Source organism: Pristis pectinata, chromosome 38, assembly GCF_009764475.1.
Source record: "Pristis pectinata isolate sPriPec2 chromosome 38, sPriPec2.1.pri, whole genome shotgun sequence".
In the NCBI taxonomy this organism is placed as follows: Eukaryota; Metazoa; Chordata; class Chondrichthyes; order Rhinopristiformes; family Pristidae; genus Pristis; species Pristis pectinata.
Genome location: NC_067441.1, coordinates 2904692 through 2922609, shown reverse-complemented (window position 1 = coordinate 2922609; position 17918 = coordinate 2904692). Strand labels below are relative to the sequence as shown.

The 17918-nt window shown below is 45.1% G+C and overlaps 1 protein-coding gene across 1 annotated transcript; it reads right to left on the bottom strand.

The window, feature by feature from the left end:
• Window positions 1-3423: 3423 nt before the first annotated feature.
• On the bottom strand, window positions 3424-17440 carry LOC127587033 (cofilin-2-like). Its single transcript, XM_052045176.1, has 4 exons — window positions 17273-17440; window positions 8980-9290; window positions 6632-6708; window positions 3424-4260 (listed from the first exon to the last, which is right to left on the bottom strand). The coding sequence occupies exons 1-4, from the start codon at window positions 17273-17275 to the stop codon at window positions 4136-4138; spliced, it is 516 nt and encodes a 171-aa protein (XP_051901136.1). The 5' UTR covers window positions 17276-17440; the 3' UTR covers window positions 3424-4135.
• Window positions 17441-17918: the final 478 nt, after the last annotated feature.

Below are 17918 nucleotides of genomic sequence, written 5' to 3'. Positions count from 1 at the left end.
GATTTTGGGAGAGCATTCTGACTGGTTGCATCACTGCCTGGTATGGAGGCTCCAATGCACTGGATCGCAAGAGGGTTATAGAGTCAACCAGCTCCGTCGCGGGCACAAGCCTCCCCACCATCGAGGACATCTTCAAGAGGTGGTGCCTCAAGAAGGTGGCATCCATCACTAAGGACCCTCACTGCCCGGGACATGCCCCCTTCTCGTTATTACCATCGGGGAGGAGGTACAGGAGCCTAAAGACCCACACTCAGAGATTCAGGAACAGCTTCTTCCCCTCCGCCGTCAAGACTTCTGAACGGTCCGTGAACCCATGAACACCACCTCGTTATTTGCGCCATTTAGTTTTGTAATTTATTGTAATTTTAAGTCTTTGCACTGTACTGCTGCCGTAAAACAACAAATCTCACGTCGTTTAAGTCAGTGATAATAAACCTGTTTCTGAAATGCTGCAAACATTCAGATGCCTCTAATTTTATAACATTCTGTAGCTTTGCTGCCATCTATTTACTTCACAAAGTTATAGAAACACAGAAACAGGCCCTGTGGCTCAATTCGTCCACGCTGTCCAAGGTACCCATCCCAGCTACTCCTATTTACCCCATATCCCTCGAGGCCTTTTCTATCCATGTACGTGTCCAGATGTCTTTTAAATGTTGTTATTGTACCCGCTTCTACCACTTCCTCTGGGAACTTACACTCTTCAGGGCCCTACCATTTACTGTGTAAGCTCTGCCCTGGTTTAACTGAGCAAAAAGCAACACCTCACACTTGTCCCTGTTAAATTCCATCTGCCATTTCTTGGCCCTGTTGTAGATTGACTAATCCTTCTTCAAAAAACTCAAAATTCATGTGACAAATTCCTATGCCCAAAGCCACACTGACGATCCCTAATCAGCCCTCACCTTTCCAGATCAGGTCCTGTCCCCTCCAATAACCTTCCCACCTCTGATGTTCGGCTCACCGGCCTGTAGTTTCCTGGCTTGTCCTTGCAGCTCTTCTTAAGGCACAACATCAGCCAGCCTCCAGCTTCATCCACAGCTAAAGATAATGTAAATATCTCTGCCGGGGCCGCAAGAATTTCTTCCTAGCTTCACACATCATCCTTGATCAGGCTTGGGGATTTATCCACCATTACCACCACCAGCACCTCTTTGTAACATGGCTATATTCCAATACATCAATGTTCATTCCTTTAACCTCTACAGTAAATGTAATGAGAAACAGTCAGTTACCTCACCCATCTCCTGCGGCACCACATAGAGAAATTGGTTTGTTAATTGCATGTACTGTATCCACCAACACCGGCTCATTCTCTTACCACCTTCCTGATTCTCCTTTTGTATACATTTCTGATACTCAAGGGATTTAACCATAGAACAATACAGGCCCTTGGGCCCACCATGTTGTACAGCCCTTCAAACCACTCCTAAGACTATCTAACCCCTTCCTCCCACATATCCCCCTCTTATATTCCTCCATTTGTTTGATCCCAGCTGCCTAAACCTGATATTTGCCTCCTTTTTCCCTGGCCAGAGTCTTTAAATATTCATCAACCATGGTTCTCTAATCCTGCCGACCTCATCCTTCACTCCAACAGGAACATTGACCTCTCTCCACCTCACTTTTAAAAGCATTACCCTTACTAGATGTCCCTTTATCTGCTAAACCTTTGGAAGTTACTTTGAAAGGTCCTGCTGTAAGGTTGACCAAAAACCTCAATTCCTTTTCTCCCAGATGCTGCTCAACCCAGAGTTCTTCCAGCAGATCAGATTTCTTTATTAGTCACATGTACATCAAAACACAGTGAAATGCATCTTTTGTGCAGTGTTCTGGGGGCAGCCCGCAAGTGTCACCACACTTCCAGCACCAACATAGCATGCCCAGAACTTCCTAACCCATACGTCTTTGGAACGTGCGAGGAAACCAGAGCAAACCCACACAGACACGGGGAGAATGTACAAACTCCTTACAGACAGCACTGGGAATTGAACCTAGGTTGCTGGTGCTGTAATAGCATTGCACTAACCACTACACTACCATGTATTGCTCCAGATTCCAGCATCTGCAGTCCTGTCTCCAACCTTTGAAAGTTCCTGTGTTGTCTTCAATATTTGCCTTGGCCCAATTTAGCAGTCCTACCTTTTTCTAGAAGTACCTTGAAACTAATAGAATTATGGTCACTGACACTTTGATCACTTGCCCTGCCTCATTTCCCATTGGGTCAAGTGTTGCCAACTCTCTGGTAGGGCCATCTACATACTTAAGAAAACTTTCCTGGATACATTTAGCAAATTCCACCCCAAGCCTTTTGCACTATAGCAGTCCCAGTCAATGAGGGAAGTTGAAATCACCTACTATTACAGCCCTATTATTCTTACAGCTATCTCCCTACAGATTTGATCCTTTAGTTCCTGTGGACTATTTGGCAGGGGGAGGGGGGAAGGTGGTTTAAAAGAACAAACATAGTACAATCCCATCAAAGTGATGCCTCACTGGACAAACCTTTAGGAATATCCCAAATACTTCAGTGATGTTCTCCCAAATCAAAAGCACAACTTCCCCCTCCTCTCATCTCCACCTCTATCAAAATAACTGAGTTATCATGTGAAATTTGTTTTGCAGCAGCAGTACAGTGCAAAGAAAACTTACAAAATAGGGCAAAAAGGAACTATAGGGTAGTGTTCATGGACCATTCAGAAATCTGATCAGAGGGGAAGGAGCTGTTCCTGACTCATTGAGTGTGGGTCTTCAGGCTCCTGTACTTCCTCCCCACTGGTAGAAGAGGGCATGCCCAAGATGAAGGTCCTTAGTGATGCACGCCACCTGTACCATGGGACAGTGAGCTGCCCCTCCCTCAACCAGGTTGGTTATGGCTATAATATCCCAGCCCCATCAGGCTTCTTGCAGTAAAATAAATGCAGTTTAGTCTATCAGACTTCCCTTGCTCTCATCTACTTTAACATTTGTATTTGCCTCAACATGCATATCTGTTTAGGGTCCCACCCCCGCCAGACTAGTTTAAACATCAAGTCACACTCGCAGATCTCCCTGCTGGGATATTGGCTCTCCTCCAATCTAACCACTCCCATCTGCCCACATATCTATTGCCCATCTAAATGCCTCAAGCATTACTATATCTGGTTCTACCAGCTCCCATGATAGTACTCTAGACACTTACACTGTTTCTATATTAAAAACACAGCTTTGCACATCTTTAAACTCCTTTCTCTACCACCCCCACCCCCCCCCCCCAAAAAACTTATACCCTCCACTCTGAGAAAAAGACCATTCCCTACAGAACTGGGGTTTATTTCTAACACTTTGCTTTACTTGCAAACCCACACCCCAACTGTGTGATTGGTGTCTTTGATTCACACCATGGTGCTGCAGTGCTCAAAATTGAAAAAAAAAGACAAAATATTGACTGCAAATTTTATTTAGATGGTTAATGGGGCCACTTCCACATTAGCAAGTCAGGGGTTTGTTTTTCGAACTATTAACCATTCACAAGACACTGATTCAAACCACCCTCTGAATTGGCAGTAACCCCTTTCCATGCCCCCCCCCCCCAAAAGCAATGAAAATTTGATCACATACATGCAGTGAGCGATTACAATGTTGACAACTGCTGTAAATCTTGTTAAAACATTAGAAATGCTTACAAAATATGAATTACACATTGAATGATCTGCAGGAAGAGTTCTAATGAGAGACAGGTTTTCATTAGAGAATTGTTAAATGCTGATTACAAGGGTCTAAAAATTGTCCAGTAACCACCCCAGACAAACTCAAGAGTGCCTGGACAAAATTCACTGCACACTCTCAAGGAATGGTTTAGCAAGACAATTAGGATGTCAATGTTTGGTTGTTTTTTTTACTTAATAAATTTGACATTCATTGATTACCCCTTCATTGAAATTTGTTCTACATATATCCAGGCTTGGTTATGCAAAGAAATTTGGCAGCAAGTTCCACTCACAGAACTCCCTTGTACTGATAACTGGTACAGCTGCCCTTTAAATAACTGGTCCCAATCACAAATAGGCTTAAAGCAAGCATCAGAGGGAGTCAGAGACATGTGTACAAACTGAAGGTATTTAGTAGGCCAAAGAACAAAAACAGGGCAAGACTTTTAATGACACTGTAGCTCAACTTTACGACATTCCACAGAAACCACATTCTGCCCCAGCTTTTCAGCCCACACGTTAACATCTAGTAAATCCTCCAAGGATGTTATTTGCCATTCATGCTTGATCCCTGCAAAGCAAACAGACAAGTTCAATAAAGTTCAGCCATTGCAAGTCAAATCAGAACATGAAAACAAAATTGCAGGCAGGGTGGGCCAATCAGAGCAGCACAACATGACAGGCAAGGACAGGGCTGCAGTGTCTGAACCTTTGCTGTATGGGTATTTCAGCTCCTCGAAACTGGCTTGTGTACATTAGACTCACAAAATCTGTTTCAACCCACTGAGATTCTACACCAACCCCCCCCCCCCAAAAAAAAACAGAACAATTGCTTCATGATATGCAGGGAACCCATTACCCAGCATCAAGTGTGTGATCTTTAATGCTCATCCCTGCTCAAATTACTGTGCCCATTTGTACTGTACTTACTAGCCAAGCTCACATTATTACAAGCAAAGGCCCCCAAGGGAATGGAATATTTCAGGGCAGCAGTGTAGCAGGTAAAGAAACAGAAAACCTACAGCACGATACAGGCCCTTCAGCCCACGAAGCTGTGCTGAACATGTCCCTACCTTAGAAATTACTAGGCTTACCCACAAGCCCTCTATTTTTCTAAGCTCCATGTACCTATCCAACAGTCTCTTAAAAGACCCTATCGTATCCACCTCCACCACCGTTGCCGGCAGCCCATTCCACACACTCACCACTCTCGGAGTAAAAGACTTACCCCTGACATCTCCTCTGTACCTACTCCCCAGCACCTTAAACCTGTATCCTCTTGTGGCAACCATTTCAGCCCTGGGAAAAAGCCTCTGACTATCCGATCAATGCCTCTCATCATCTTATATACCTCTATCAGGTCCCCCTCATCCTCTGTCGCTCCAAGGAGAAAAGACCAAGTTCACTCAACCTGTTTTCATAAGGCATGCTCCACATTCCAGGCAGCATCCTTGTAAATCTCCTCTGCCCCCTTTCTATGGCTTCCACATCCTTCCTGTAGTGAGGTGACCAGAACTGAGCACAGTACTCCAAGTGGGGTCTGACCAGGGTCCTATATAGCTGCAACATTACCTCTTGGCTCCTAAATTCGATTCCCTGATTGATGAAGGACAATACACCGTATGCCTTCTTAACCAGAGTCAACCTGCGCAGCTGCTTTGAGCATCCTATGGATTCAGACCCCAAGGTCCCTCTGATCTTCCACACTGCCAAGAGTCTTACTATTAATACTATGCCATCATATTTGACCTACCAAAATGAACCACTTCACACTTATCTGGGTTGAACTCTATCTGCCACTTCTCAGCCCATTTTCACATCCTATGTCCCACTGTAACCTCTGACATCCCTCCACAGTATCCAAAACACCTCCAACCTTTGTGTCATCAGCAAACTTACTAACCCATCCCTCCACTTCCTCATCCGGGTCATTTATAAAAAAATCACTAAGAGTAAGGGTCCCAGAACAGATCCCCAAGGCACACCACTGGTCACTGACCTCCATGCAGAATATGACCCGTCAACAACCACTCTTGCCTTCTGTGGCTCGTAAGGCAGGACCTGCCCTTGACAAAGCTGTGCTGACTACTCCTAATATTATACCTTTCCAAATGTTCATAAATCCTGCCTCTCAGGATCTTCTCCTTCAACTTGCCAACCACTGATGTAAGACTCACTGGTCTATAATTTCCTGGGCTATCTCTACTCCCTTTCTTGAATAAAGGAACGACATCCACAACCCTCCAATACTCTGGAACCTCTCCCGTCCCCATCAATGATGCAAAGATCATTGCCAGAGGCTCTGCAATCTCATCCCTCGCCTCCCACAGTAGCCTGGGGTAAATCTCATCTGGTCCCAGTGACTTGTCCAACTTGATGTTTTCCAAAAGCTCCAGCACATCCTCTTTCTTAATATCTACATGTTCAAGCTTTTCTGTCTGCTGCAAGCCATCACTACAATCCCCAAGATCCTTTTCCATAGTGAAGCCCCTTCTGGCTCTCCTAATTTCCTTCTTAAGCTCCTTCCTGTTAGCCTTAATCTTCCAGATCTCTAACATTACCTAAGCTCTCTAAACCTTTCGTAAGCTTTTTTCCTTCTTGACTAGATTTATTACAGCCTTTGTACACCACAGTTCCTGTACCCTATCATAACTTCCGTTTGAAGGTGTTTTGCAGCTCCAGTGACCCAGCTGTGCGCGCATCCATGGAGTCTGCACATTCTCCCCGCAAATCATGTGGGTTTCCCCCAGTGCTCCCAAATTTAAGATACGCTGGCCATTAGGTTAATTCATTGTAAATTGCCCCGAGTGTAGTTGGGGTGGAGTGTAACAGGTTTACAAGAAAACGACTGGGAGAATGGGATTGCCCAGGGCACTGTACAGATCCAGTGGCCTGATTGGTCATTCAGAAACAAAAGAAGAGGCAAGAGAAAAGCACTATACCTATAATCTTCTTCCTCAATGCGTCTGCGCTACTGGCATAGACCATCTTATCCTTGACAGTTGCAGCATCTGGATTCCTGATGAGATGAAACAAGTGTAAGGCACAGGAAAAACAACCATCATTTCAACCACTTGTGGAGCACATCCCAAATGGCTATTCACCAGTTCAGTCAGAGAATCGTAACTGAAGCCAAATGACAGGCCAGGCACCTTACAGCAGCCATATCCACAAGTCCACTGTAATCACACAGCATCATAATTATCTGTTCATTTACAAAGTTAAAACCAGATTCAAACAGACCATTAATTTCCCATATTCCAGTAACTTTGTAAATATCAAACATGCTGCTGTAACAAATCCTGTCCCAGGCAGATAGCACATGATCCAGAACAAGTGTCTGAATTTTAAACTAAAGACCACATGCAAGGCATTTCTCTTATCCTTCTTCTGCCCCAGAACCTTGAGATCTGTGTTTTAACCAGCACCATTCACCCCTGCCCAGAGGAAGTGCCTCAGTGAAGCAGACTCATACTGGGCTTGCTTTAAGGAGCCAGGCTCATTAGGGATTATCCAACTCTGACAGGGGGTTCTGTTCCATGGACAGTAACTCCGGCATCAACACATCTTCAGTCCTTCCATATGCGAATACCTCATGAGCCCCCCCCCCCCCTCCCATTGTTGTTCCAAGAAGGCTCTATGTTCACTTCTGTCACTTTGCTGAAAGAGTAAATTTGAAACAGGACATTCTGAAGACACTGTGGGCCATCAGAATTGTATTGTTACAATCTTCAAATAATCCAACTCTCTCCACATCAAGCCAGGAAACAAAGTACTACATACAACAGTCAAAAGAGCCAGATGACAATCTCAGCTGCAGTGATCAAGACTTGTGGTTCAGAGTAGCCCTCCCTCTAACCAAGGGCAGCACCCTATGATTGCTGGGTCTGTCTAGTCCACACAACGCAGAGCTAACTTCTGCCTGATGAATCCACTCCCAATCACTGGCCCCATCAAGTTGCATCATTGATTCTCAGTGTTGGTTTGGCCAGGACCATTTGGATCCAGATCTCATTACAACACTGATACAAACACCAGAAACAAATTAGAGGCAAAGTCAGCAAGACTTACCTAGAAAACTTTTGAAGAGCTTCTCCACCTTCCCTCCCAGAAGACTAGGACAACACCAAGAAACAGGTCATTTGCTCAAGCATTTCATCCCCACTCTCAGACTGGGAAGTTTCACTAAGGATCACTGGGTACTTCAGCTCCACCCCCTCCTCCCACCAGCACACTAAGAGTTTGATGAAACATGCTCATGCAGGCAACACCAACAAGAAAGCCCAATTCCATTCAGGACAAAACAGCCTGCCTGATGCACATCAAGCAACACTGCAATCAGTGCACAGGGCTTGCAACAGTTAATCAAAGTTTCTTCCACAGCACATGCCAAACCCACAACCTCCATGCAATAATGCCACCACCTGCAGGTCACTGCAGACGCACACCATCCTGACTTGAAAACACCAAGTGCTGTTTCTTCATCACTGGATCAAATGTTTGCCACTAATAACAACGGATCTCCCTCCTTTGTCCAGACTGTATACTACTATTGGATGACATGTCTGCACAACTAACAGACAAATGGAAGGTAGTGAAGATCACAGACTGAGCAGAATGCCTTCTTAAGAGAGCAGTAATTCATGAAAATTAGTTATAGCCTTACAATGAAGAGCTTGGTTATCCAATTCCAATAGGACAACTTTACTGCAGAAAAGATTTCTAGTTCAATCTACTGATATTAGGTTGAACTAAGAAACAGGAGTGAACTTTTGAGACAAATAGCTTGTTATTGTCCAGTGCGATGGAGACCACTAAGGGGATTGAAAGGATAGCTGCTGTAAAAGTGTGCTCCCTCACAGCATGGACACAAGTCACACAGCTAGGACTCCTAATCTTTTGAGATTCACACCCAAGAATGACCAGGAACAATCTGCTGGGAGGAACTCAGCAAGTCGAGTAGCATCTGTGGAGGGGAAAAGAAATTGTCAAATTCAGGGTCAAAACCCTGCATCTGATGTAAAACATCAACAATTTCCCCCACCAAAAACCAAAGATACTGCTTGACCTAGTTTTCTCCAGCAGATGGTTGATGCTCCAGATTCCATCACATGCAGTTTCTTAAGTCTCCATGACTAAACTTTGTGCAAATTCAAGGGAATTCAGGGATAGGAGGATTCATTAGAAAAGTGGAACCAAAGACCTTGCTAAAAGGTAGAGAAAGCTCCAGTATCCATTTAACCAACCCCTACTCCTTTTTTGTTCTCAAATAATAATTAAAAATACTTACCAATGAATAAAAACCAACTCCTCCTTCTTGGACTCTTTTGTCTCATAGGATAGGTCAAAGAGAGCATAGCAGCAGCCATTCTTCGGAAGCATCTCAGCAAAGACCTGTAATGCATCTGTAATTGTGCCGTCCATCAGATCACCGCTGAGGATCTCCTTCTTTTTGTCCAAAACGATCAACTCCTGAGAATCATTCAGTACTAATAGGACTGCCTTCTTCCGCTTCTTGCCTTCCTCCTTGCTGCACATCTTGCGTACCTTCATATTAGTGAAGCACTCAATGACACTGTCACAGACTTTTACACCAGATGACTGTGAAAAGATTAAAAACATGTGGTCAATTGCACTGATTTGAGCAAATAGGGACAGAAAGATTATGCTTATACAATCAAAACATTACAGTGACAAAGCCAAGTGGGAAAGGTAACATTGAGAGTACATGCTACAGTTAATGGATATATAAAAGACACCAGGAATGACACTTATGATCTGGAACATGCTAATTAAAAGGATCCAAAAACAATTTTCAGAAGGCAATTAGATAAATACTTGAAGGGAAAGGTTTACCAGGCTCTGGAGACAAGGGCAGGGGAAGGGGGTTGTTCAGAGATATTTTTGGAGCAGAGGCACAATAGGCTGGATGAATTCATGTGATGTTGCATAATCTAGTTACTGAGCAAGCAGAGGCCAAATCACAGCACTGATGCATTTGAAATGCTACATTCACAATGGGAAGCCCCATATTACATTATACACAACTAGTAATGCTAACCAAAGGCAGAAGCCACAACTGCTGCATGCCCAGTTCCCATTGGACACCAGGAACCATACAATGGAAGTACATATAGACCAGCCTCATGTTTTTGCAGTGTGTCACTGGAATTTAAGGCAATAGCTTGGAGTAAGAACATATATTCACATTACACCCTAGAACAGGCAGACTATTAAAACTCACATGCACAAAAGATGCAAATATGAGCTTTGAAGTCACAACCCAGGCACAGATGAACACTTGTGCTGTATTATGAAATTAACTTGAAAGTTGATTCTGCTTCAATCCTTTCAGACACTAGTCCAAATCTCAGTTCCCTGCTGCCCAAGATTTTATCTTATGTTTGTGACTCTCCTACTATTGGAATCAGTTTCTATTACAGATGAAGTGATCAGCATTTTGTCGCATGTACGTTGAAACACACAGTCAAATGCATCTTTTTCCCCCATTACTGAGAATGTGCTGGGGGCAGCCCACAAGTGTCGCCACACTTCCAGCACCAACATAGCATGCCCACAACTTCCTAACCTGTATGCCTTTGGAATGTGGGAGGAAACCAGAGCACCCAGAAGAAACCCACACAGACACTGAGAACGTACAAACTCCTTACAGACAGCGGTGGGAATTGAACCCAGGTTGCTGGCACTGTAATAGCGTTACACTAACCACTACACTACCGTGCCGCCCAATCTCCCCTGCACCATTTCCATGGCCTTAACATCCATCCTGAGTGGTGCCCGGAATTAAGTCATATTATACTGATGTTTTATAAATTTGGCAGTAATTTCCACCTTTATTAATAGACCAGACGACAATACATTCAAGCTGGAGTGAACAGGGAAGAGTGTACTTGTGCCTGCATGGAGCCATTGCTGGAAGAGATCTGGCCCAGTTGTGCATATAGCCTTCAGCATCCACTCATCTGTTGGAAACATCAATTGTTCTAGTCAAGCACTGGCATGCTCAATTAAAACAAAAGTTTAGGAGGTATGCTGAATAATTAAGGAACAAAATATTCCCTTGTAATTATAATGCAGCAAGTCAGAACAGCACTGAATGTGATCCAACAAGTATACAAAGGGTTAAAACCAAATCATATACATCTCATCTGCAAACACTGGGCACTCCTGAACAACCCCAGCTGGCAAGGACTCTGGGCTGAATCTGTGTTCTGCAATATCACTGAAAGATTTGTGCATCCACTTCACTGATTTGCTGGGTGTGAGGCAATGAGCAAATTCACTTTCATTACAGAGTTTATTAACAATAAATTTGGAGACATCAAGAATATGTTGACACAAACATTTTCCCTTTGTTGACTTTTAACTTGTGTACAAGGGAAATAAGAATTTACAAGTAAAAAGTTTCAATAAAGCCAGCTTGAGTGACATGCTGTAACCACACCCCGTGATAGAGCTTTCACGATAGCCATATTAGGTCAAAAAATTCATCACTTCAGGGACAGAATGTTTCAATTTTAACTTGGATTTAGAAAATGTCAACTATTACTATAATTGCTTCATTGTTTGAAGACATTTTCAACATACAGCTTAACTTGCCCAGCATTCCAGTAACATTTGTAACAAGTCACAAACCTCATGCACCAATTTGCAATAATGATCTAAACTTGGCATTAAAACATTCTTCATCAGTAACACCTAGAAGGAAGTTAGCCAAGTCAAGAGGCCCACCAAGGGAAAGGGCACAAGCCAGACATCAGATCAGAGAGCTGTAGGTTTGAGAATGCCCAAGAACCAATGGCCAGCCAAGATTACAAGAACGGAGTACAATTGCTGCCCACTATTCCTTTGGCAATGAACACTACGCAACAAGTGCTATGGCCCACATCATCTGCACCAAGATGCCAATCTAAATTCCATCTGCCTGCACAGTTAGTATCCTTTATCCTTTGCCTGCTCACATACCTGCTTTGTTCACCTCCCCAGGCAGCACATTCTCAGGCACCTACCATAAAAAAGAAACTTGCCTTGCAAATCCCCCTTAAACTTCCCCCTCTCACCTTAAACCTGTGCCTTATGACATTTCCACCCTGAAACAATACCACCTACCCCTCAATTTTAGACACTAAGCAGTCAGCCCCCAACACTCAAGAAAAACAGCATATTCACTTGTACAACAGGACTTAGCATTCTTGTGCTATCACTTTGCATGTTAAAAGTAGACCTATGGTCATACAAAGAATGGGGAAGAGCATCATCAGAATAGAAGGCTCAGCAGAAACGCTTACATAAAAGCCCCAAAGCTGCACACAGCCTGCCTGCCTCTGCACGACCCAGTGACTGACGGCACCTTCAGCTTGTTTGAAAGTTTCTAGTTTCAAGTCACCAAATTCCACTTACCCAAGCAGGCCACCTTCCCTCTCCCAGCCACAAGCGAGCACATTGAAGCCCTGAAAGTGCTTTTAATTGAAGAATACTTTCTCATACTCCCCACCATACGTTAACTGCACTTGCAAAGGGTTTTGATTTAAGACTGCTAGTGGCATTACATGGCACAGCAGGAAATAGGATGCCTACAGGAAGGGCATTGCATCACATGGCCCTGTAGTGCTGGTGGCAAATTGCAGAAAATCACAGACCTACAAATCTGAAAACTGACAACATCACATTGTAATCAAGTTTCCCCAAGTTAACTAAACCCCCTACAAATCAGCATTTCTGAAATATCCTGAAACCATACAATCCCCTGTGAATTATACACATAGGACAACTAAAATTTCAGCCTCATTTCCAAATGTTACAAAATAACAGGCAATTTTCCCCAAATGATAGCCATTGCAATCAACAGGACCCTCATTGTTTAACACCTTCAATAATGACTTTATTTAGGGCAATGTTTATTTAACAACAATAACGACTAAACTTTACTTTTGTTCCAGTAATGTTTATATTAGTCGACAAAGCAAATCCCTCTGGTCTCATGAACTCTTTCCTTTTTATTTAAAACGACCCACCCTTGGTCAGTTATCACTGACAAATCTGCATCACACCATATTCCAGGGGCAATATACTCTGCTAGTTGTAGGGTCCATAAATGCTCGTAATCATCCAGGTGTGGCCTAACCAGGGTGTTGTCCTCACTTTTACCCCAAATACCCTCTACCCAGTACCCATCAATGGCATCATAACAACTCAAGAACCCAAGGTGCCTTTGGATCGCCATTTAGTTCTGGCTTTCCACTGTTTAGTAAAAACTCTGTTCTAACACTTCTAGTCCAACACGACCTCATTCTCCTTCACTGACAACAGTACACCATTGTTACTCACACCAGCAATATCTTGGCAATTTAATGCCTCAGTCCACCAGTCATTGCATCAGAGATAAACAAGGATACATGGCACCCTATCCCAAAACATTTGTGGAGTTGCAGCCACAATACCCAAGACTGCCAATCAGGCCGCCTCACTGTTATCTCCCAATTTACTGACCCTCAACCAAGTTCCCAGCCAGGTCAATAGTTTCAACCTCGTGAAGTTAACTTTGGCTAAACTCTCGGCAAGGGACTTTCAGATTCCTTCGTGAGACCCAGCATCAATGAAATTACTGTTAGAAATCAATGTCAGATTCCTTCTGTCATTCCATCCTTAATCAGAGGGGCAATTTTCCAAAAGATGTTACTCCAAATGAGTTCTTGTTCCCTCTCAACTTGCTCAAATGCCATGTGCAACTTTAGTCTCAAGGAACAGACTCAAGGACACTTTGGTCTTGGTTTACTGAGCACCCCCAGTTAAAAGTGCTGTTGAACAAGTCTTCAATTCCTGTGTTTTCAATGTCATATTTTCCATGTAACCACATCACTTCCAAAATCCTTTTCCCAACCAAGATCACAAAACATATGCCAACTTCAATACTCGTGCAAGATGTTCTATGCACATTGTTCTGATGACATTTCACCACATTTTGCTGTTCCTCACATTCCCAGAAACAGGACCCACGTTTTTGTTCCACTTTTGTCACCAACGGATATTTTTGTAGAAGCTCTTGCTGCTGGAAGGAAACTGATACAGTAGGACAAACTCATTCCATGGTTTAACTAATTAGGTCTGCAATACCCAGGATCTTTATTACTTTTACACTTGATGCTGACTCACTGCATTTTAGTCTAAACCAAACCATGGCACCTGCTGACACTTCTCCCTTTACAACACCACGTTATACATTTCATTGGCCGCAAGTCAAATTCAGTTATTAATCTAATATAGGCTGCTTGTCATTGTCCCACACCAAAGGCTACCTAAACAATTCAGAAATGTAGACTTCAGATCAACTACGTTTTCCCAAGCTAAAACTGCTCGTCTAACTTCTGCCTCTGCACAGCTGCCCCTCTACACAATTCCTATTAAAATCCTAAATCCTTCCCAATTTTGTAATTCAATCCCTAAAGGTTGTTCTGCCCAATTACCTCATGCACACTGCTCATGAAATCATTTCACCCTTAATCACCAATGTCACTTCTCCCACTCTGGTAATTTCCCTTTTCTTTCCTAGATCTTATAACATTTAAATCCGTCTTGGCAGCAATGGCTCAGTCTTGATAACCAGGTCAAACACTCCAGACTGAATGTGTAAGTGCACTTCCATTTATTCTGTATACTCTGCACTTGCATTAATAAAACATTTCGGTCACATGCTCAAATCTGTTCTCTTTCAATGTTGCACTCAGAGCTCATTTCCTTTCTCTAGGCGACTTCCCGTTACCTCGACTCATTGCCCTCGCCAACCTGGTTCCATCTGTCCATCATCCCTCCCTTACCCGCTTCAACCTATCACCCACCAGCCTGTATCTCAATTACCCCCCTCCCCAAAGTTCTAACTGCACCATTAACTTCTCCCCCACCCCCCCAAAAAAAAACCATTTCCACCTTTCAAATTCCAAGATCAAGTAAAAAGATCCCTTTTTTGGGATCTTTTAGCATTAGAATATTCCAGTATGTAGTAAAAATTCCAAGGAGAAGATCCACCATCCGTTAACAGATAAAAATAGTATCAAACTTAAAAGCATACATCTGCTGAGATAATAGTATGGTATACAAAAACAGTAAAGAATGGCTGACACATTAATAACAATGGAAAAATTAGAGTACAGGGCATAAAAATAGCAAGAGTTTCTATAGATGAAAGATTTTAAAAACTGAGCACTGAATCTATAGAAAGCAAGGCTGGGGAATTAATGGAAAACAAGTATATTAAATTGAACAAGTAGATTTTGCACCAAGAATGGGGAACTTGGGGGGGGGAATGGATTACTTCATAGGATCTCACAAGTGCTAAGAATTTTTCAAAAATTCCTTAGATTCAAGGTTCCATTAATTGGAATACAAAATATAACTCCTTTATTCAAAAAGGGAGACAAAGCATGAAACTAGTTAGCTTACTTGGAAAATTTCAAGTAAGAAAGACAAAGTGAACAGAGAATGATTGCACTTGACCAACTTGTTGTTATTGGAAGTGGCAACATGCTACAAGGAAAAGGGGAAGCAGGCAACATACACTGACTGTCGTGTACTGCGGCATTGATTCTCAAGGAAGAAAGCTAATCCTGCAAAAGCAGTTCAGAGAAGGTTTACAAGGCTAATCTGGAATGGGCAGGTTTCACGACTGAAAGATTGGACAGGCTCGGCCTGTATCCACAGCAGTTTCAAGTCAGAGGAAACTTAATTGAAACAAGATCCTGAGGGGATCACTGTTGCCCATTTACAATAGATGAGCCTAACATTTGTCATGAAAGTTTGAGAAATCATCCTCAAAGAGCAGTGGGAAGTAGAGCCTTTGAACATTCTGAAGGCAGATGTAGATTCATCTCTCTCGCAGGAGAATCTGGATTAGAGCAACCTAAAAATAAGGGGTCAGCCATTTACAACAGACAATTGAGGCAATATTTTTGCCAGTTGGCCACGAATCTTTGGAAGTAGGATCTTGGGAAATGTTTGAGATAAACGGATTCTCGGTAAGCAAGGGAGAGGAAGGAGGAATGTAGCAGAGATTAATTGATTTCAAACATATAAAATGGCAGTGGAGGCTTAAGGTGGGACTAGTTGCCTAGAAAGTCTTATGTTGGTCTACAGTTTACATGTGAAAGAATAAATAACCCAAAGAATACAATTGTCAAGACCTTCACTCTGTAATTTAGCACTAAGTATCATCAAAATTGATCATCCCTCACGTTCCTGGATAGCGGCTATGTGCTCCTTCGCCCGCTCAATTAATGTTGCAACATATTGTAACAAAACCTCAAGAACCACCCTATGGGATTTAAACGCAATAAGCAAATAAATGCAGTACAAAAAGAAATAGGTCAGGAGATAGAAAAAAATTCCAAAGATCGAGTTTTAGGACAGAAATCCTACAAAATGGACGACGGGTTTTATTTTGCAGGAAATAAAAAGATAAAACGGTCTTTCGCAAAGTGAACATCCAGCAAATATTGCAACAGGTTCCCACTTCCCACACCAACAGAAGACAAGGGAACGCAGAAAATAACGGGCAGGAGGCGAGAAAAGGGTGGGGCCGGGTAGCTCAAGCGCAAAAAAAATCGCCAGACGGAAGACGCTGCAAAATTTCACAACCGACCGACTAACGAGACTGATCGCAAACAGAATGGGGGGAGAGGAGGATGTGAAACACTAATTTTTTTTTGGCCCCGAGTTAGAACGCGGCCCGAGGCGCCCGCGCGTCGGGTCAAGTATCTGTTCTGCGCAGGCGCCAGAATTTTGGGGGGGAGGGGGGTGAGGGCAATGCACGCGCGCTGTGAGGTGGAGGGAAAAAGAACTCGCCCGCGGGGTTTCCTAACCCTCCCCTTCCCCCGCGCAACCGAACCCCAACCCCCGGCTCCCCCGCGCAACCGAACCCCAACCCCCCCCCGCGCAACCGAACCCGCCCCCCCTCCGGGCTAGCTCGCAGGGTTTCCTAACCCTCCCCCTTCCCCCACGCAACCGAACCCCAACCCCCGGCTCCCCCGCGCAACCGAACCCCAACCCCCCCCGCGCAATCGAGCCCACCCCGGGCTCCCCCCCCCCCGCGCAACCGAACCCGCCCCCCCTCCGGGCTAGCTCGCAGGGTTTCCTAACCCTCCCCCTTCCCCCGCACAACCGAACCCACCCCCACGCCCGGCTCCCCCGCGCAACCGAACCCACCCCCACGCCCGGCTCCCCCCCCACCCCGCGCAACCGAACCCACCCCAACGCCCGGCTCCCCCTCCACCCCGCGCAACCGAACCCACCCCACGCCCGGCTCCCACACCCCCCGCGCAACCGAACCCACCCCCACGCCCGGCTCCCCCCCCCCACCCCGCGCAACCGAACCCAACCCCCACGCCCGGCTCCCCCCCCCCCGCGCAACCGAATTCCCGGCCCCACCCCCAGCCCGCACCCCGGCGCCATTTTACTCGGCGGCTCTGCCTCGCCGCAACGCCCGGCGAGGGCCGCCCTTCGTCGACCGGTGGCCCACCTTCCGACCGCACCGAAGTTTTACCTCAGAGGAGGTGAGCCGGACGAATACCTACCATGTTGTTCTCTTGTGAGGTGGGCGGGAAAAAAAGAGGAACTTCCAACCGCGGCTGAAGGGATCGCCTCAAGGTCTGCTCAGCAAGCGTCCGCTCGACAACAGGAAACTGCGCACTGTTATCCGACTGAGAAGAACGGGTGAAGTCAGTCCCCGCCCTTTTCACTTTGTTTTATATAAAGAAAAAAGGGAGGGCGCATGCGCGCGCAGCTCGTCCATTTTCCCGCCCAATGGGCGGGGCTTGGTGACGTGTGGGTGGGCCTCAGGCCTCGGCTCCTCGGCCCGCGCCCCGGCGCGGAATATCTCCCAGTCCGCCTCCATCCCCTTCGCCTCTAACCCGCAACGTGTGTAGGATGAATGTCCCCGGCACGTTGCTGTTGAGCTACGCGGCGTTCGCAGTCGGGTTTTGGGCTCTCTTGGTTGGGGGGGGGGTTGGGGAGTGTGGTGGTTGGACTACAGCTCCCAGCGTGCGCCGCGGCGCCAGTCCGCTGGCGCCGGGCTGGCAATCCCAGGCGGCACCGCGGCAGGAGCCTTCTGGGAAAGTGAGTCCGCAACGCCCTGGGACCACGGAGGGGGTAATGGTTGTCTGCGCCTTTACTTGCTACCCAAACCCCTTTTGGAATCAAATAATAAAAGGGGGGGGTATC